The 18,751-nt window shown below is 59.5% G+C and overlaps 6 protein-coding genes across 6 annotated transcripts; 2 read left to right on the top strand and 4 right to left on the bottom strand.

The window, feature by feature from the left end:
* Window positions 1–92: 92 nt before the first annotated feature.
* Window positions 93–1,495, bottom strand: CHLNCDRAFT_27036 (hypothetical protein; the record flags this gene model as incomplete). The annotated part of the gene is made up of 6 exons (XM_005844144.1): window positions 93–185; window positions 331–429; window positions 544–759; window positions 881–1,077; window positions 1,153–1,246; window positions 1,394–1,495. 6 exons carry the CDS (start codon window positions 1,493–1,495, stop codon window positions 93–95), a joined length of 801 nt encoding a protein of 266 aa, XP_005844206.1.
* Window positions 1,496–1,985: 490 nt separating this feature from the next.
* CHLNCDRAFT_139397 (hypothetical protein) lies at window positions 1,986–3,138 on the bottom strand (the record flags this gene model as incomplete). Its single annotated transcript, XM_005844143.1, has 3 exons — window positions 1,986–2,306; window positions 2,550–2,631; window positions 2,762–3,138. The coding sequence occupies 3 exons, from the start codon at window positions 3,136–3,138 to the stop codon at window positions 1,986–1,988; spliced, it is 780 nt and encodes a 259-aa protein (XP_005844205.1).
* A 407-nt stretch (window positions 3,139–3,545) lies between these two features.
* CHLNCDRAFT_37051 (hypothetical protein) lies at window positions 3,546–10,768 on the top strand. The gene is made up of 29 exons (XM_005844225.1): window positions 3,546–3,707; window positions 4,022–4,102; window positions 4,605–4,643; window positions 4,724–4,807; window positions 4,905–4,997; window positions 5,131–5,265; window positions 5,370–5,485; window positions 5,584–5,780; window positions 5,892–5,976; window positions 6,103–6,214; window positions 6,381–6,466; window positions 6,600–6,685; window positions 6,780–6,877; window positions 7,033–7,142; window positions 7,270–7,363; window positions 7,528–7,660; window positions 7,814–7,935; window positions 8,069–8,302; window positions 8,472–8,530; window positions 8,609–8,663; window positions 8,764–8,872; window positions 9,039–9,145; window positions 9,241–9,324; window positions 9,423–9,511; window positions 9,605–9,695; window positions 9,792–9,893; window positions 10,046–10,197; window positions 10,318–10,346; window positions 10,463–10,768. The coding sequence occupies exons 1-29, from the start codon at window positions 3,642–3,644 to the stop codon at window positions 10,480–10,482; spliced, it is 2,868 nt and encodes a 955-aa protein (XP_005844287.1). The 5' UTR covers window positions 3,546–3,641; the 3' UTR covers window positions 10,483–10,768.
* An 86-nt stretch (window positions 10,769–10,854) lies between these two features.
* Window positions 10,855–13,610, top strand: CHLNCDRAFT_139395 (hypothetical protein; the record flags this gene model as incomplete). The annotated part of the gene is made up of 8 exons (XM_005844224.1): window positions 10,855–11,678; window positions 11,796–12,006; window positions 12,150–12,294; window positions 12,395–12,549; window positions 12,635–12,814; window positions 12,935–13,063; window positions 13,164–13,271; window positions 13,515–13,610. 8 exons carry the CDS (start codon window positions 10,855–10,857, stop codon window positions 13,608–13,610), a joined length of 1,848 nt encoding a protein of 615 aa, XP_005844286.1.
* Window positions 13,611–13,963: 353 nt separating this feature from the next.
* On the bottom strand, window positions 13,964–14,371 carry CHLNCDRAFT_13794 (hypothetical protein; the record flags this gene model as incomplete). Its single annotated transcript, XM_005844142.1, has 2 exons — window positions 13,964–14,134; window positions 14,228–14,371. Coding segments are annotated over 2 exons (315 nt in total), but the record flags the coding sequence as incomplete, so codon positions are not given.
* A 621-nt stretch (window positions 14,372–14,992) lies between these two features.
* CHLNCDRAFT_56336 (hypothetical protein) lies at window positions 14,993–18,528 on the bottom strand. Its single transcript, XM_005844141.1, has 13 exons — window positions 18,330–18,528; window positions 17,978–18,159; window positions 17,790–17,826; window positions 17,526–17,633; window positions 17,300–17,417; window positions 16,956–17,209; window positions 16,680–16,799; window positions 16,353–16,478; window positions 16,153–16,273; window positions 15,944–16,045; window positions 15,658–15,848; window positions 15,387–15,554; window positions 14,993–15,285 (listed from the first exon to the last, which is right to left on the bottom strand). Exons 1-13 carry the CDS (start codon window positions 18,453–18,455, stop codon window positions 15,169–15,171), a joined length of 1,770 nt encoding a protein of 589 aa, XP_005844203.1. The 5' UTR covers window positions 18,456–18,528; the 3' UTR covers window positions 14,993–15,168.
* Window positions 18,529–18,751: the final 223 nt, after the last annotated feature.

The following is an 18,751-nucleotide window of genomic DNA, read 5'->3' as shown; positions in this document are numbered from 1 at the left end:
CTCTAGAATGCGTGGTGCGGATTCATGAAACGAGTTGTCGCCCAAATGTACTGCAGGTACCGCCGCTCCGCCGCGCGCGCCTCTCCCGCCATTCAGGGCAAAGCCTTCTGGCCGTAGACCACAAAAAACGGGTTCAGCGGGCTCTCCTTGTTGTATTGCACGGGCTCCCGTCTGGTGAGCGCCACCTGCATACCGGACATATGCAGTCAAGGAGAGGCAAGACAAAAGCCTTGTCGCACACCACCCAGCAAGCCCAGCGCCAGCCAGCCTGCCCACCTTCCAGTCCTCAAGGAGCTGCCCTGTGCTGTCGCACAGGCCCGCCTGCAGCACGACGCCCCCCGCCTCCTCCACAATGGCGTGTGCCGCCGCCGTGTCCCACTCGCACGTGGGCGCCAGCCGGGGGTACACGTGCGCAATGCCCTCAGCAACCTGAGGCACAGGTGCAGACACTCACGCATCAAAGCACGGCCTGCCTTCGCAAGAAGGCAATCGGTTACAGGTGATCCCGCAACACAGATGCCACCCACCAGCTTCCACACCCACCATGAGCAGCTTGAGCGAGCTGCCCAGCTGCTTGAAGCTGGGTTCACGCAGCTGAGCCACAAACTCTTGCGTCTCGGGCGTCAGGTGGCTGGCCGATGCCACCACCACCAGCCCAGGCTGTGTGAGGTCCACCTCTGCACACTGCAGCTGCTGCGCCTCGTGCCCAGCCCGCTGCACAAACGCCCCCTGCCCCTTGGCCGCCCAGTACACGGTGCCCTGCATGGCAGGCAGCAAGGAGCAGCACAATTGGGAAGCCCGCACATTGCAATTCTGCTTATCGTTGGCAAAACGCCTGGTGCAGCCAGCAATCTCAGCAAGCAAGCAGCGGCAGGCTCACGTCCACTGGCACCGCCACCACGCCCAGCACGGGGTGCCCTCCCTCCAGCAACGCAATGTTGACGGTGAACTGGCCGTTGCGCTTCATAAAGTCCTTGGTGCCATCCAGCGGGTCCACGCACCAGCTGTACTGGTAGCCCTTGCGCATGTCATATGCCACTTGCCGGTTCTCCTCCGACACGATGGGTATGTGCGGTGCTGCAGATCAGGGTGCTCCATACATGTGGGCTGTGGCACGGCCACACCGGCTGCCCCGACGGTCCCAGCGCTCACCTATTTGTGCCAGTCCGTCGCAGATGACTGCATTGGCTTCCTTGTCAGCGCGGGTCAAGGGCGACTCGTCCGCTTTGCGCTCCACACCCCAGGTCTCGGCCTGCACCGCCCCCAACCATCGCCGCCAGCAGCGGCATGCACCCGACTGTCAGCTGCGGCCGGGCAGCCAGTAGATGGCGTTGTACGCCACCCTTCAAGCGACTTCGCTGTTGAGCGCCGCTCAGAGACAGCGCAACCACACCTCTGAGTTGTACACGCGCAGGATCGCGTCGCCGGCCGCACGGGCGATGCCGGCCCACTTGTGGCAATCCCCCTGCTGCGTGAGCTTGATGTGCCGGGCCATGATTGTGGGTCTCAGAAATTGAAAACCAAAACTAACTGCCATTTGGTGCTTGATTAATCAACCGAAAAGATCTTTCCTTCCCTTTTATAGGTTTAAAATTCCACGCAGTTTTGATCCACAGCACCCCCTCGAAACTGCTTGTAGTGTTGGCCACCTGGCTTAGCGCTGTAGGCGGTGCTTCCACTGTGCTCGCCTTTACCACCCGACCGACTCTTCTTCCTTTCACAGACTGTAAAAGCCAGACTAAATTGCCATGGCAACGGTCAGCCCACATGTCCACACATGCGATGCGCGACACCTGTGTCGTGGACAGTGCTACCGCTCCAGTAACCCTTTGGGGACATGCGGAAAGCATGCAGCGGTTGCGGCTACAAAAGACCCCCGACCTTGAAAAAGGGGCGGTTGACCTGTCGCCGAAATGGCCTCGACGAAACACACAACCTCCCCGCAATCATAACTTGTAACACTAAAAACAGTCAAACTTGAGTGATCACTCGGTGTCAGTTTTATTTTTTGGCGCGGCTGCAAAGCGGCTCAGCAACAGCCACTCCCCGCCCAGGTCGGGCCGCCACATGCAGACCTCTCGGCCCTCAATAGATGCCGCCAGCCAGTTGCCCAGCGGGTTCCACGCCACCTGCCAGACGGGTGTCGCATGCTGCAGGCGCACCAGCTGACGCGACTGCAGACCGTCCGCTGTGCCCCACAGCTCCCAAAGCAGCACTGTGGCGCCCGCTGCCACCGCCACGACGTCGCAGGGCCGGCCCATCGCCGGCGCCCATGCCACATCTGCCACCGGCCGTCCGCCGTAGTCCTGTGCGACAGGTGCAACAGCCAGGGTAGTTGAGCTCAGGATTATATGCAAAAGATGTCAAAATGTTGTTCTGCAGCCTCGAGTGCCCAATCCGCACACCTGTGGGCTGCCAAGCGTGGCCGCCTGCTGCCACCGCATCTGCTGCTGCCGATACAACCAAATTTGTGCCCCTGCCGTCGCCGTGCCAACCAGTAGCAGCGGCGGCAGGCTTGGCGAAAGCTGTCGCCAGCCGAGTGCGGTGACCGCGCCGCTGCCGATGCCTATCTGAAAGTGGTTTTGTAGCTCCCAGCTGGCTGGTGCCAGCTCGCTGGATGCCACGAAGAGCCTGCAGAGGTGGCCAAGACACAGAAAGCAGCAATTGCGCAAGGTGCAAGCGTGACTCCCAGCTTGGTAGCCTGCCGCTTGATGAGAGCGCCATCTGTGCTAGATAGCGCCAGCACACGACCTGCTCCCACCTGACAAAGCCATCGGCGTAGGCAACGGCCAACAGCGGCCCCAGCGGCGGTGGCGCAAAGGCCACGTCCAGCACCGCCAGCGTGGCCTCCTTGAGCGCCGCCACCAGCCGCCAAGATCCCTGCTCGCCTGGCGTCTCTTGCCACACGACCACGCTCCCGTCGGCGGTCCCCCCAGCAATCACCCTGCCAAACTCGGCAGGAGCCCAGCACAGCTGCGTGATGCACAGGTCATCGGCAGGGAGGGTGGCATGCAATGACCAGCCCTTGCTGGAAGCCTTCCGCTGAAAGATGGCCACCCGGCCTTCACCAAACACAGCCTGTGCAGTGCGCGAGGCATTGCATGCAATGGCAGTGGCGGCCATGTCGAGCGCCGTCATGCTGATCTGTACTGGATATGAAGTGAGAGGGCTGACGCTGCAGCAGGAACGGGCAAATGAAACCGGCGGTGGTGGTGGGCCGCCGTTGGCGGAGGGCGCGCCGGCGATGCCACGGCGGGGGCGGAGTTCGCGGCGGCGGCGGTGTTTGCGGCAGCGGTGGTGTCCAATGGGCTGCACACTCGCCCGCGCACGCGTGAAGATCTGGAATTCCTTGCTACCCTCTGCGCAACTGATCAGTGCTCTCGGATGGAGGCCCGGGCTAGAGGCCTGTCAAATCAATCAATTTCTCGGCGTGGTACCCGGAAACACGCAGCCACAAAATAAGAATTGAAGCAACAGCATGTAGTGCTAGCATGTAGTGCGGCCTGTGAAAACCCTCCCATGCTTTTGGGCAGCATCAAATTGACACGGGAAGCATATCACGGAGCGTCCACATATCTTCCCGGCGCACCTGGGCTTCTACGCTGCAGAAGAGCTTGCCCTGGTTGGTGGCTGCCTGCGTCATGGCGTCCCTCACACCCAGTGGTAGCAACAAGGGAAACCTGGGAATCTCCAGTTATGCACTGGAGGTGAGCTGTGTGACCCCCACAAAGCCCTACATGCCCGCCATGAGGCAACCTGGGATCCCGAAGCAACATCCCAGCTTTGTGGCTGAAACTTGATAATCGCCAGCGCCAGCCAACGTGCCTGCACGGTCGACTGGGTGCCGCCAGTCCCCGCCCACAGTGCCACGCGGCAGCGCCCCACGCGCCGGCAGTGCAGCCTGCCGTCTGCAGCACCAGTTCCCCTGCAAACAGCATTTCACAATGCCCAGTCACGCAGCAGGGGTAAGCGCCGCCGGGCCCACCGCTTGCGCATCGCCGTCGAGCCGCCCTGGCCGCAGGTGAACCAGGCACTGCTGGAAGAGGACGATGGGTTGCTGAGAGATCAATTTCTCAGCGTGTTCAGAAGCCATCACCCCCAGGTGAACCCGCCCCCGCCGCCAACCTCGCTGCCCCGCGCCCACAACTAAAAAACACAACCAACGCATGCTGCATTCCTCCCTGGGCCAAACACCATCAAGGGAAACCGGAATGTCTCAACTGCTATTGAAAGCAACAACAAATGGTTCTCTAAGTGGCTTTTGAAGCTGACCGCGCCTCAATGAGCCAACATTTAAACTCAAAGGCAAACACCCACTTTTTGGTGGCGGGATTGTTGCTTAAAACCACTTGGCACTTCGGGAGCGGCAGCTGTCCCACCTCTACTCTTCGCTGCATCAACTTCCTGCATTTAACAACATGCTGGCTATCCCTCTGCACCTCTGAGCACCACGCCAATAACCTTAGGCGGTTGGGTGCTCAGGCTAGGTGCACTGTCCCTGGCACAAGCCCCGCCAATAGCATGCTAAAGCCACCGTCCTGGCGCCGCGGCAACCATACTGCCCCACAACACACAACCAATACATGCTGCTTCGCTGGCTGCAGCTGGCCAACAAGGTGGACGTCATCTTTGCGCTCGCCCAGGTGGGCAGGGGGACTCCCGGCAACACGACCCACGCGGTGCCTTGCTCCATGCTTGTGACCGCCTTGCCCCACCCTTGCAGGCCTGGTGCATGTCAGAAAGCGACAGCGACTTTGAGATGCTGGAGAAGCGCCTGGAGGCGCTCACCCCGGACGAGTCCATCTTGGTGAGGGAGCGGACGTTCAATTCAAGCCGAGTTACATCCACATACCATCGCAGCAGACGTTGACTTGCATTCTTCCATCCATCTTCTGACCCTGCAGGTGTCCAGCGCCTTCTCGCAGCTGCTCAACCTGCACAATGTGACCGAGGAGTCGATCACCGCACGGGTGGAGAAGGCGGCACGCCTGGGAGAGGTAGGGCACGATTGGCGACATTGCAGCTGAGTGCCCATCCCCGCTCCCTACTACTCCCTACTACGGGGAGATGGGGCAGGGCATCTGAGCATTTGCATGTGCGCATGCGCATACCCAATTGCCTCTGTTGCAGGTAGAGCAGGCCACGCGATCCACCAACAAGTCGCTGCAGCGCCTGGTCAGCACAAAGGGACTCCAGCCCGAGGAGATATATGCCGCTCTGTGCAAGCAGACCGTTGGCCTGGTCTTCACCGCTCACCCTACCCAGGTGGCTCAGAGGGCAAATCAGTCACTAGATTTGGGTTGCTGATGGATTTCGGGTTGCTGTGGATGCTGGTCGATGAGATGCCCTGCCTGCCTGCCTGCCTGCAGGCCACTCGCCAGTCGCTGCTGAAAAAGTACGGCGAGATCCGGCACGCCATGGACCGCTTGCACAACACTCGGCTGAGCAACTACGAGCGGCTGGAGTGCCTGGACGAGATCCGCAGGTTGGGGCTGCGGCTCATCAGCCCCTGACGAGGAATGTGCCTTTGATGCCCAACCCCACCCGCATTCCACCCGTCGCCCTCATGCGCATCGCCTGCAGCCAGATCCAGGGCGCGTGGCGCACAGACGAGATCCGGCGCCGCAAACCGTCGCCCCAGGACGAATCACGGGAGGGGCTGACCTACTTCCATGAGACCATCTACTCTGGCCTCCCCGTGTTCTTGCGCCGCATCGACACCGCTCTCAAGAACATTGGGCAGCCGATGCTGCCGCTGGATGCCAGGCTCTTCTCCTTTGGTGAGGAGCAACAACAGCACTGAGGGGACCCGCGACGGAGGCCGGCAGGCAGTTTGGAACTGCCATCCCCGGCACTGATTGGGTGTGCGTTGCCACCTTGCCTGCTGCCAGGCGCCTGGATGGGTGGCGACCGCGACGGCAACCCCTTCGTCACCCCTGACACCACCCGTGACGTGGTCATCGGCGCTCGCCTCAGGTGCCTATGCTTGCCACTGCCGCTATGGAGAGCACACAATGTGTGATGTTCCTTGAGCTTGGCCTATTCCAGGAGCATGCTGGTGCCGTGGATCTTGAGTCTTTGCTGCTGTCTCTCCTGCCGCAGTGCCACCACCCTGATGACAGAGCAGGTTGAGAAGCTGATGTATGAGCTGTCCATGTGGCGCGCCTCGCCAGAGCTCAAGGCAAGGCTGTCCAGACGCTTGCAATGGCCTGCTGTGTATGGAAGCAGGCATTCACACCAATTGCCCTGTGTTCCACTTGCTCGGCCGGTTTAACCCCGCCACTTGCATCTGCGCCCCTCAATGCACGCAGGCACGTGCGCAGCAGGTGCAGGGCAAGCATGCGGCAGGCCTGGAGGGCGAGTTCCTGGAAACTAAGAAGAACACATATGACGTTGTGTTCATGTCCATCAACGAGCCTTTCCGCCTTGTGCTCTCTGACGTCCGCGCCCGACTGCAGCGCACCAAGTGAGTCAACAAAGCGTTGGCACATGATACGATCTGTGTGGAATTGGGCAAGTTATCAACAGATCCAGGCTACATTGCAGATGGTATCTGGCCTTCCTTGCACACTGATCCCGCCCTCCCTGTCCTGCTTCAGGGATTTGCTGCACCACTGCCTGGAGCATGCCAGCGTGAATGTGAGAGAGGCACTGGAGTCTGACCCTGAGGCATACCGCGATGAGAGTGAGTGGCAGTTTAATACGCTTGCATCCTTGCTAGTGCACTGAATCATTTGTCTGGATCCCTGAACTGCATATGCACACATACCCATCTGCAGCCGAGCTGCTGGCTACGCTGCGCATGTGCTACGACTCCCTAATCTCCACCGGTGACATCCACATTGCATCCTCCCACTTGTTGGACGTGCTGCGTCAGGTACAGGCTGTATCTGCCATCGCTCGTTGGTGCAGTACAGGGCAATGAGCCTGCTGCAATGTATCCTCCGCGTGCTGCTAAGAAGGGCTTCAGATTGTTCAGCTGTATCAGCCTTCTCTTGCTTCTTATCTTCATTCTTCACTACCTTGTCGCAGGCCCGCGTCTTTGGACTTTTCCTGTGCAAGTTGGACATCCGGCAGGAGAGTGTGAAGCACACCGAGGCCATGGATGCCATTACCACCTATCTGGGGCTGGGCAGCTACAAGTAAGGCGCTGCGGTCATGCACCTGGATATGCGGCAGCTCGCGCTTCGCCCTGCCAAACATCAACAATCAAGTGCATATTGGCGTCGCTCCTTGCTTCATGATTTGATCTGCCTGTTGATGTTGCAGGCAGTGGGATGAGCCACGGCGTATGGATTTCCTAGTCAATGAGCTGACTGGGAAGCGCCCCCTGCTGCCGCCTGATCTTCCCATGACCCCTGAGGTATGTGCGATGCTGTTCCATCGTGACCGGTTGACTTTATACTGTTAAGCCAAGCTGTGGCTGCTGAGTCTGTTATGCTAGTTGTACCGAGACATCAGCCCTATCTCACCTGAACCAGGTGCCGATCTTGCTGTCATCATTGCCCGCGACTTGCACCCCTGCAGGTGGCGGATGTCATCGGCACTTTCCGCATGCTGGCGCAGCTGCCCACTGACTCGCTTGGTGCCTACATCATCTCTATGAGCCACACCGCCTCTGACGTGCTGGCGGTGGTGCTGATGCAGAAGGAGTGCGGGGGTGAGTTGAGAGTGTGCATGCATGTTTTATCGACAAAGAGAGATTGTGTGTGGTGGGTCGGGTTGGGTTGGGGCATTGGGCACCGCTCTTTTAAGCTCTCTTTAACCACTTTCACGTGCACGTGACAATCCCACGCTTTGTGCAAACATGCAGTGAATCCCATGCTGCGCGTGGTGCCGCTGTTCGAGACGCTGGATGACCTGCACTATGCTGAGACTGCCATGCGCCAGCTGTTCACCAATCCCTGGTACCTCGCTCACATCAATGGCCAGCAGGTTGGTGCACGGTGCCAAGCCTTAAGCTGCGCTCGCTGGCAGTAGCCAGCAGCACTTGGGGGCACACAATCTGCTGTCTTTTCAACTTGCTTGTTGAGAACAAGGCCCCACTGGCCTGTCTTGCCCCTTACAGGAGGCAATGATTGGTTACAGCGACTCTGGCAAGGATGCGGGGCGCCTGGCGGCAGCATGGGGCCTGTACGAGGTACAGGAGCGGCTGACCAAGGTGGCGGACGAGTTCGACGTGCACATGACACTGTTCCATGGCCGTGGTGGCACTGTGGGTCGCGGAGGCGGCCCCGCCCACCTAGCCGTGCTGTCGCAGCCACCAGGCACGATCCGTGGCACAATCCGTGTGACGGTGCAGGTGCGTTTGTTGAAGTGACAGGCAAGGGGCACAGATGTGAACGTAATTGCCCCGCTCCACACTGACTTAGCGGCCTTGCAGGTTGCCATGCACTTTGTTATGTCGTATTGCAATCACAGAGTTGCTTCATGTCACTGTTGAGGCTGTATGATACTGTCCGCATCTGTAGGGGGAAGTGATGGAGCAGCAGTTTGGCGAGAAGGAGAGTGCCTTCCATACCATGGACCTGTGAGTGGTCGCCTGCCTAGAAGCATGGTTTTGTTGATTCCATTGCTTGAATGTGGGACATCCTGTCTTGACGAGCAGGTACACCTCTGCTGTGCTGGAGGCCACACTGGCTCCCACTGAGCAGCCACCTCAAGTAAGCTTGCCCTAATGCGCCGCAAGCTGGAGTTTCATGCAGGCATCTGTCCTATGTCTTCCCAACAGGCCTTCACTGCTCCTGCTTGCCACATCTGCAGCTATGGCGCGAGATGATGGCAGATATGGCACGTGTATCGTGTGAGGCATACCGAGCGGTGGTGCAGGAGGACCCACGCTTTGTCTCCTTCTTCCAGTCTATCACACCAGGTGACGTATTGGTGGGGGCTGGCTCTCAATGGTAGATGAGGCTAGGTGTGTTTGGGAAGGAGGTAGAACATTACAACACTAAGGAGGAGAGCAGCACTCAGATGAAACAATTTCTGTTTGGTTGACACGGATGGCGTGCATTTCCTCCTCGTGTTACGCTCTGCAGTGAATGAGCTGGGCCGCATGAACATTGGCTCCCGCCCAGCTAAGCGCCGTTCCCACGGCTCCATCGACACGTTGCGCGCCATCCCCTGGATATTCGCTTGGACACAGGTGTGGCAAGAGATGGGCTGTGTTTTCAACTGTGACTGCTAGAATGCCTCTTGACCCCATTTACGTTTCACCCGGGAACAATTTACATGTTCCAGGTCCGCTTTCACCTGCCCGTGTGGCTGGGCGTGGGCGAGGCACTCAACTCCATGATCAAAGCGGGCAAGCTGGAGCTGCTGCAGGTAATGCGTAGGCATGCGGCTGTTGTTTAGGCTGCTCATGTTGCTGTCTGATGATATGACTGCCTCATGATGCCCACCCAATCTGGACTCCGATGCAGGACATGTTCACCAACTGGATGTTCTTCCGTGTCACTCTGGACATGCTGGAGATGGTGTTCGCCAAAGCCGACCCTCGCGTGGTCAAGATGTACGTGCCAGGTCTCCTTGCCTCCTGTTATATTTGCTTGTGATGCCGTGGTGTTGTGTTTGTCTCCGCCGAGCATTGCTGTGCATTGCACAGGTATGAGAAGGCGCTCGTGGAGCCTGAGTTGCATGGCCTGGGCGACGAGCTGCTGAAGAAGTTTGAGATGGCAGAGCAGTCGCTGCTGACAGTGAGTTCTATGCCGCAGCTGCAATGTTTGCAAGTTCGCCCGCCCCTTTCGAACTCAAACTCGTTTGCGGTACCTCTTGTTGCCTCTGTTTCGCAGGTCATGAAGCACAGCCGGCTGCTGAGCTCCAGCTCCACGGCCTTCTTGCAGCAGAAGCTGCAGCTGCGGGCACCATACGTCGCGCCGCTCAATATTCTGCAGGTGGCTGTGAGGGTTTGGGTGGTGGGTGCGGGATGCTTTCATGAGATGCGCCCTCGTCTTTCCTTGGAGCTGCTGGCAGACATCGGTTGCAATGGCTGCGGCGGCGCTGCTGTGCTGCTGCTGAGCTACACCCAGCTACCACCATGGTGCAGGTGAGCTGCCTGAAGACACTGCGGACGATTGAGGCGGGGAAGAGCGTGGATGACCTAGTGCCCGACGGATACAAACCCAGTGAAAAGGCGCTGGCGCTCATGTCGCGTGGCGACTCGAAGCACCCATTTTTGGCTGGCATTGAGGACACCATGTGAGGCTATTGGTGTTGTTGCTGCTGTTCAGAGAGCTGGGGAAGCTGGGCCCAGATAACGGCACGAGTTTGTGTCACAACTGTGCTAATTCACCAACTCGGTGCCCCCACAACCTGTAGGATCATCACAATGAAGGGAATCGCTGCAGGTAACTGGAAACTCAATTTCTGTGCAACTTTGTTGTCTGGAGGTTGATTAGGTTGCTGGCGATGGATGACGTCCCAACTGCCCTCTTGCCATCTGGCTTTCCTTCTTTTTTTGCAGGAATGCAGAACACAGGGTAGACTTCTCCATCCGGGTTGCACACGAGCCAAGCTGGAGCATTGGATGCATCCCCACCACCATTTCTGCGCTCATGACTATTCCCAACCCCTCTAAACACCGAAGAATCCCTGCGTATTTGTGTGCCGTATCTGCTTCCAGAAAGACATGCGGCAGGAAGCGGCGGCGCACCGCTTCCTGCCGTCTTGCCCCCACAGCTTCAAGACTTCCTGCCGGGATTGCCTATTGTGTTACGCGAGCTCTGTCTCGCGCATCATCCCGGCATCTTTGTAACGCGCCAAGGCGCGCTGCAGCGAGTGCGCTGTCCCGCCTGTGCCCCGCCCCGTCCTGCGCCTCCCCTCCATCCCCTGGCCTCCTTCTCCTGCACTGTACCCATGGCAGCAATTCCAGAGCACCTGCTGGTACAAGACGCCCTGCAGGCTGCCAGCGGTTTGAATGGCCGTTGCGTGCACGTTCCACCTCCCACCGATTATGCGGACGCCCGGCATGTCCAGGCCTCCCGGGTGGCGGAGCTGGGCTGGCTGTTGCGCAAGGTGGAGGGGCTGGCCGTCGAGCTGGCCAGCCTGCAGAGCGTGGTGCACGAGGCGCTGGTAGCTGCTGCACGGCGTGAAGTCAGCAACTACTACCGACTGGTGGCCATCCTGGAGGCCCAGGCGCAGCGGCAGGCGACGTCGGTGCCTGGCGATGCCAGCGCCCTGACGCTGCGCCGCCTGGAAGTCTGGCTGTCCGAGCCGCTGGGCCGGCTGCGGGTGCTGGCAGAGTGCCTGGTGGCGGCGTGCGGCGTGCGTGGAGGCCAGCTGATCAATGTGCTGTACGCGCTGTCCAAGCACGGCGACCCGCTGGTGCGCAAGGTGGTGTCGCCAGTGCTGGAGGAGGCATGTATGCCCTACTTCAAGCAGATCAGCGCCTGGGTGCTGAATGGCACCATGGACACCACCAACCGCGAGTTCCTGGTGACCAAGGAGCAGCTGGCGCCACCGCACTGTGACGACCCCGCTGCCAACTGGCGCGGTGGCCATCGCGTCAATGCCGCCATGCAGCCCAACTTCATGTCCGACCAGCTTGTCGCCGACATCTTTACCACGGGGAAGTCCATCGCATTCCTGCGCGAGTGGTGCGGTGACACGCACTGGGCAGGCGCCATCAGCGGCAGCGCCCAGCAGCTGGCCGTCGCTGGCGGCACCTACCAGCAGCTGAGGTGCGTGATGCAGCTCGCTATCCCTTGTCAACTTCTTTTGCTGAGCTACTTGCTCCTTTTGCTAAGCTGGTTGCGTTTCTCTGCAAACCTAACTGAGGCTCGTCCCTGTGAGCGCAGGTGGTTGGAAACCGCGGTTAGCGAAGTGAAGGGTGCAGTGAGCAGCCACCTGCTGGGCATCGTGATGCAGCAGCATGGCCTGCCACGCCACCTGGCGGCCATCAAACGCTTCCTGTTGCTGGGCCAGGGCGATTTTGTGCGTGTGTTGTTGGATGCGGCAGGGGATGAGCTGAACAAGAGTGCCAAGGATGTGTCGCAGTACATTTTGCAGGTGGGGTGGCTGCAATTGACTTGCGCAGTCGTTCTATTAGCCTCTCTGCCTTGATTTCAGCCCCAGCTACTATCTTGAAATGTGTGGCAAATTTGCAGGGCCACTTAGACGCTGCGTTGCGATCGTCATCGGCTGCAATTGAGGCCGCCGACATCCTGCGCCGTGTGGATGTGCGGCTGCCGCACGGCAAGACATTGGAGGGCGACCTGGGCTGGGATGTCTTTGCACTGCAGTATCATGTAGATGAGGGCCCGCTGGGTGCCGTGCTCAGTCCCGACACCATGGCAGGTGACTGGAAGTTAGATTTGCTGACATGCAAGTTAGGCAAGCAAAATGCCGGTGCTCCCTGTATTCCACAAACTGCGCGCACCCGCTGCCCCTGCCGCAGGCTACCTGCGAATCTTCCGCCTGTTGTGGACCATCAAGCATGTGGAGGTCGTGCTGGAGCAGTGCTGGAGCACCATCAACAGCATGCAGCGCGGTCTCAACACGATTAAGGGCCAGGAGCGGGTGCATGGCGTGGCAGTGGACAATGCAGAGCAGGTGAGCAGCCTGGGTGCAATGGTGGATTGCTTGCTATTGTCAGCTTGCAGTTGTCGCCAAACTCTTCCCTGCACATGGGCTGCAGGTTCCGCCATTGCTGCGCGCCTTCCATGCATACCGTGCCGAGATGGCCAGTTTTGTGACTAGTCTGCAGTATTACATTGTTTTCGAGGTGCTGGAGCCCAACTGGGCCAAGCTCATGACCGCACTGCCCAAGGCTGCAGACTTGGACGCAGTCATCAGCTTGCATGAGAACACTCTGCAGGTGGGTTGAGGCTGATTGCTTGAAGTTTGAAGTGAACAGGGCGTGGAAGTACCTGCTGTTGTCACCTTGGATTTTCACCATTGAATGTTGACCTTCACATACATTGGGGTTGCCCTGCAGGCCGTTGCCACCGGGATGTTCCTGGACGGCCTGCCACAGATGCTGACACCACTGGGGCTAGGCGGTGCTGGCGCGGCGGATGTGCAGGCGGGGCTGCGCAAGACGCTGCGGGCGGTGCTGGACGTGCAGGTGGGGGTTGGGACGGGGGTCAAAAATGAACCTCCTCACAGAGGAGCCATTTCTTTTAGTATACTTTCTGAGCTGCAGCGTTGCTCACTCTTCCATGCAGGGCCCTATCCAGCGGCTGGCTGCGACCGTCGAGCAGGCTCGGACAGAGCAAGCCCTATACCTGCAGCGGGCACGGGACAGCGAGGCTGCAGGAGAGTGGAACGTCGAGGTGAGTGCCTCTTAATGGATCGGCGTTGCAATTCCACCCATGCCCCCAATGCCGCAACCCCAGCTTGTCACTGTCTTTTCTGCTTGCCACTTGTGATCACGACCATGAATTGTGTGGTTGCAGGTATACAACTCACCCTCCATTCCCGCAGACGTGCTCCAGGAGGTCAGCCACGGGATGGGCCGCGTGCATGCACTTTTTGATCGCCACTTACACACCTTCCTGACGCTGCTGCCAGCTCAGAGCCATACCCTGGACCTGCGCATGTTCATCGCTCGGTTTGAACCGCAGGCGGGCGTGGCCGAGGCGAGCAGTGGGGTGCCAGCAGGCTCTGAATGAGCGGTCACTGCTTGTTTCCTTAGCATTGACTGCTGTAAGGCTACGGACTTGACCTTTGCACACAAATGATCAAGGAGGCATTTCTGGAAGTGAAAGGAGGCATCATGTTTCTTCATGCATGGCATCCAGCTCTTCCAGGTAACGCTCCGTCTCCCACTGCTCCTCATTGCCGTGCCCAATGTCTATCATGCCGCTGCCTGGCCGCCACACCTTGCCCAGCGCGGGGGCATGATACTTGCCTGGCAGCGTAAACCCTGCAGTGAAGCCCAGCAAACCAACAGCAGCAGGCAACGAGCGAAACTTTGCTGCATCTCTGATGGCAACACCGCGGAACCATAACAACTCCATGCAAACAAGGGCTGACCTGTAAATGCGCGCTGCCGCATGTAGAGCGCCCCCACTTTGGGCATCACGTTCCACGCCACCGTCACGTTGAACTGGCGGTCCCGCAGGTTGAAGCCCTGGTCGGTGACAGCATAGGGGTACTGCGGCCGCAACGCCGGCAGCTTGAGCAACGCATGCTCCTGCGCACAGAAGCAGCCAGGCGGGCAGTGCATGATGCCTTATTGTGTGGAAGCAGGAATGCAAGGCCTGGATTGCATCGTCTCTCATTGCACCTGGTCCTCAATGATGCTGCTCCACATGACCATCTGGTTGCGCGCATTCTTTGCCGTCTCGAACAGCACGTTGACAAACACAAACAGCTGCTTTGTGTTCCAGGTGAACTCGCCGCGCAGATCGGCCGTCAGGTTGAGCACCACGTATGCCTGTGCAAGGCTATCACAGGCGGAGCATACTGACACGGGGAGCAGGGCACAGGGCGGTGGCGGCGGCGCAAGCCGCACACGCGGCAGCATCGCGCACCCGATCGTGCCCAAACTCCTTCTGCAGGCCCTCAGTCCCCACAAACTCGCACGCCACGAAGGCCTGGTTGCTGTAGATGTAGTCTGCAAAAAACGCAGTTTTCCTGGCACCAGCGGGCCTGGCGCCTCTTGAGGGGCACGCACACCCCTCATTACTCACTGTCCGCAATCACCTGTGGCAGTGACGGCGAGACATATGATTGCCAGCACCGTGCCGCCGAATGTTAGAAGGGTGTTGGCCCTACTCAACCAAGACATTGGGCGCTGCAGCAGGAAATGGGCACCAGCCTGTTGGGAAGCAGTGCTGCGGCGGAGAAAGGGATATGAGGAGCTGCGACGGTGACGGAGCGGTGAATCTTGTCGAAATGTATGTCAGCAAGCACAACCGATTGGCAGAATTCTTCCAGTGCGGCCCAGTGCGCGGCAGTGGGCAAAGTACCGCCGACGCCGCACTGCACTACGGCGGCGCCGTCGTGCGACGCCGTAGCCCCAGCATCTACCGTCGCAGTGATCCACGCCAACAGGCAGAAATTCACAAGTGTTTTGGTGTGCAACTCATGGGGGTGAGCAAAGCAGGGGACAATGACCGGCAAGCAGCAACAACTGAGACACATGGCAAATATTCTGGTCCACGCACACTTGCTCGCGGTGCTCCGACATTGAAGATGACGCAGCTGGCCTACACGCGTGCAGATCTATGCTGAGGCGGGCTTGGTCTCGGCGGCGGGGGCAGCGGCGCTGTCATCAGCATCCGCCGACTCGGCAGCACGGGCCATCTCCTCCTGGGCTGCAGCGAAGCGCCAGTCCAGGTCCTGAAAGAATGCAGGGCAAAGCAAAGCAGCATGAGTAAGGAAGGCAGCAATGGCACCTCGCCTGCAGCCCAGAAATCCACCCCTCCAGCCCACCCACCCACCTTGGCCGCATAGATCCACATGGCCACAATGCCAAGCAAGATGAGGCCCAGGTAGGGGGTGGAGGCCGCCAGTGAGCCGAAGCCGATGATCATAAACTGCTGGATCAGAGCGCCACCAGACTTGCCCAGCGGGTTGCAAATAACGTCAATGGCGGCCTTGCCCTTGGTCTGCAGAGGATGGGGGGCGTCCAGGACATGCAGACTTGATGCCAATCGGTGCTCTGGGACACCAAACAAGCCCCCCCCACACACATACCCCCACCCCACGCACCTTGGTCTCCTGGTCCAGCGGGATGTAGGCCATCTCCTTGCAGGGGTCGAATAGCGAGTACTTGGAGGACTTGGAGAAGATGTTCTGCGCCGCGCCCACCAGCACCGCCGCATACAGGGGTGTCAAGCCCAACGCCATCAGACCAGGCTCCAGCGGGCCGCTAAACAGCACCAACGAGAAGAAAATTACACCTGTGTGAAGGGGAGCGAGGCAGAGGCAAAGAGAATGAATTGCAGCGAACAGCAGGTGATCAATAAGACAACCTTTGGCGGTAGCACACGCGCACCAGTCAGCAGCAGCACGGTGGGGGTGATCAGAGCGGCCATGCCCCAACCAAACTTGGAAAAGATCCAGCGGGAGATGATCATCATGGTAAAGGTCACAGCGCCTGCATCATGGGGCAAGCACATGGCAGCAGCAGTGTGTGCAAGTGCCTTAGGAAAGCAGCAAACTGTGCGGCGCTGTTGTTGGCACAAAGCCCCATGCAAGGCACACCAGTGGCGGTGGAGAAGTCGCCCATGAAGGCAGAGTAGTCGTTGGGGTTGGGGAACTGCGCCTTGATCTTGGACTTCCAGGTCACCTCCACCAGGTTGATTGAGATGCCGTAGGCCACCACCTGTGGACGTAGATGAGTACACAAAGTGATTGAGAACACAACTAGAGTCTGGCTGGCAACATGCAACCGATTCGCGCACCAGGAAGGCCAGGTCACGGATATAGGGGTTCTTGGCCAGGAAGGTGAAAGACTCGGCCACCCCCATGGGCTCCTTCTTCTTCTTCTTGTCTCGCTTGGGGATGCTGCCCTGTACGCGCGGCACCACCTGCAGCAGCAGCACGCGCGCATCCAAAGTGTGCTGCTCAAGCCAGCGACGAGCGAGGATGGGACAGATGGCGTCCTGAACACATTCACACTTCTAATCCAATGCCCAAGGAAAGAACGCCCGGGGCCGGCCGGGGCTCGTGCCGCCGCGCCCGCCCGCCTCCACCCCGCTACCACAAACTGCAGCATCCCCAAGACTCACTGTGCGGTTGAGCCACCAGAACACAGCGCTGATGATGAAGCCACCAAGCACCACCATGGACATGAGGCCTCGCAGGGACAGGCCCCAGCCGTCGACGCCAGGCGGCAGGTTGGCACGGATCTGCAAAGGCCAAAACGACCAAAATGGCATCAATCTCCACAACTACGATCTACCACAGTCGATGCGCACAGACACAGCGCCTGTATGGATGCAGTGTCCCGTCCCCCCCTATTCCCCGGGCTGCCCGCAGTCCAACCTCCCCGTTTATAAACCCACCTGCGAGAAGATCTTGACGGCGCGGCCAGAGAAGATGAGCGCCACGTTGGCGCCCAGGCCGAACAGTGGATAAAACTGCTTGGCCTCATCCACAGTGGTGATTTGGTTGGCGAAGCCCCAGAACAGCACCGACACCACCACCGAGCCCCACAGCTCCGCCATGACGTAGAAGAGGCAGTAGGTCCAGTTGCGGATGATGGCGATGGGGCCCGCAAAGCGCGGGCCAGCCTTTTCCAGCAGGTTCTTCGCCCACTCTGCATGTATGGTGCGCACGAGAGGGTACAAAAGTGTGAGTGCTGGTGCACCATTCAGGGATAGATAAACGTGCTAAGTCGTCGCCGCACCAGTGGGGTGCAGCATCTCTTGCATGGGGTACAGCACAAAAGCGAAGGCGCCGAAGAAGGCGATGAAGGGGAAGATGCAGGTGTAGAACAGCTGCTCGTTGTTGAGCACGTTGGCCAGCTGCAAGAGGGAGCAGCAAGCACGATGGGGAGGGCAGCGAGGCAAGCATGTGAGGCATAGGCAAAAACGACAGAAACTATCTAGAATCGAATGGTGCAGTCAACTTGCCTTGGTGTACAGCACGGTGAAGCCGATGGCCATGGGCAGGTTGACCCAGGTCTTGAGGAATGGGATGATCTCGGCGCCGGAGCCTGGGGCAGTCACCACCAGCACGTCCTGCCAGGCAGGCAATGGAGGCACAGCAATGGAGGGTTGGCAACGGAAGTGAGGAAGATGCAAATACAAAGGCTCGGGACATGCTGAGTGGCCAATGCTGGAGCCCTGTAACAGCAGGTTCAGTCGGATTAGGCACCACACCCACCCAAGCCTCACCTTGGTGTCGCGCAGGATGGTGTAGTTGAACAGAATGCTGCATGACGGGAAGGAGAAGGCAGTGTGCGCATCATGGGCTGCCACCCGCTGCGGCGCTTGCGCTGCGGAAGCTCCGCACTCTGCCGGCGCTTGATGCCGGAGGTGCATGTGCTGGCGGCAGCAGTCCTGCAGCACGCCCCATTACTCACCAGAAGAACATGAGACCCAGGGGCAGGATCTTCTGCCAGGTGAAGACCGGCACGCCCAGGAATTTCTTCTCCTCGGCCGCCGCCAGCACCGGCATGTTGTCGGCGGGCGTGGCGCTGGCCTGCACCTTGACCACCCGGCTGGGCAGCTGCGGCAGGCCCTTGATGCCCGTGGCCTTGTGCACCTGCGCCATGAGCGAAACTGGGAACCTGTGCTCGGGGCCTAGCATTCACACAGAACCTGAAGGATGGCGGTCGCTGGCAGCCCAGGCGCGCCCAGTTCTAGGGTGATCGGGACCGCATGCATGTTGGGGGGCGATGGGGGTCGCAGAGCACCCGGTGGGAGGGTCCTCACCAGGGGCTGGGGCACCAGCGCGCGCTTCTGCACCAGGGGCACCGCCCTGATGGCCACGGGGCGGGTGAAGGAGAGCCGGGCCGTGGCACGCACGGGCATGGCCCGAGCACAGCCCAGCGCCGCCATCAAAAGGTCGGTGAGAGAGTTTGGGGTGGGCACGAAGGCAGCGGTGCCGCGGTCTTTTGATGACCAATGGGTGTATGGCGCAATGTGCAAAAGGGTTTGCCTGTCTGCGTAACGATCGGAGGGGCGTGCTGCGTGCTGGGGTCCAGCAACTTGCAAGTCAGCTCAGCTGCATCATGCTCATGCATCTCGTGCTCAAGATCGAAAGCTGAAAGAACTGCCCATTGAGTCACAGAACAGGCGTTGACTTACATGCAGGAATGCACGAGGCAATGGCTCCTCCCCTCGGCACACCCGTC

Source organism: Chlorella variabilis (genome assembly GCF_000147415.1).
Source record: "Chlorella variabilis unplaced genomic scaffold CHLNCscaffold_24, whole genome shotgun sequence".
NCBI classification, from domain to species: domain Eukaryota; kingdom Viridiplantae; phylum Chlorophyta; class Trebouxiophyceae; order Chlorellales; family Chlorellaceae; genus Chlorella; species Chlorella variabilis.
The sequence above is the reverse complement of the archived record's forward strand: the minus strand, read 5'-3'. Positions and strand labels throughout refer to the sequence as shown.

Bases quoted from the DNA above. Each gene is read 5' to 3' on its own strand.
- CHLNCDRAFT_37051 (XM_005844225.1), top strand. From the start codon at position 3,642: ATGGCGTCCCTCACACCCAGTGGTAGCAACAAGGGAAACCTGGGAATC. The intron at 3,708-4,021 runs GTGAGCTGTGTG...CCCTGGCCGCAG, and splicing joins TCTCCAGTTATGCACTGGAG to GTGAACCAGGCACTGCTGGA. The intron at 8,531-8,608 runs GTGAGTGGTCGC...CTTGACGAGCAG, and splicing joins GCCTTCCATACCATGGACCT to GTACACCTCTGCTGTGCTGG.
- CHLNCDRAFT_56336 (XM_005844141.1), bottom strand. From the start codon at position 18,455: ATGGCGGCGCTGGGCTGTGCTCGGGCCATGCCCGTGCGTGCCACGGCC. The intron at 17,418-17,525 runs GCAAGTTGACTG...TCCCTCTTGCAG, and splicing joins TCACCGTGCTGTACACCAAG to CTGGCCAACGTGCTCAACAA. The intron at 15,555-15,657 runs GTGCGTGGGGTG...CATCCTCTGCAG, and splicing joins CGCTGGACCAGGAGACCAAG to ACCAAGGGCAAGGCCGCCAT.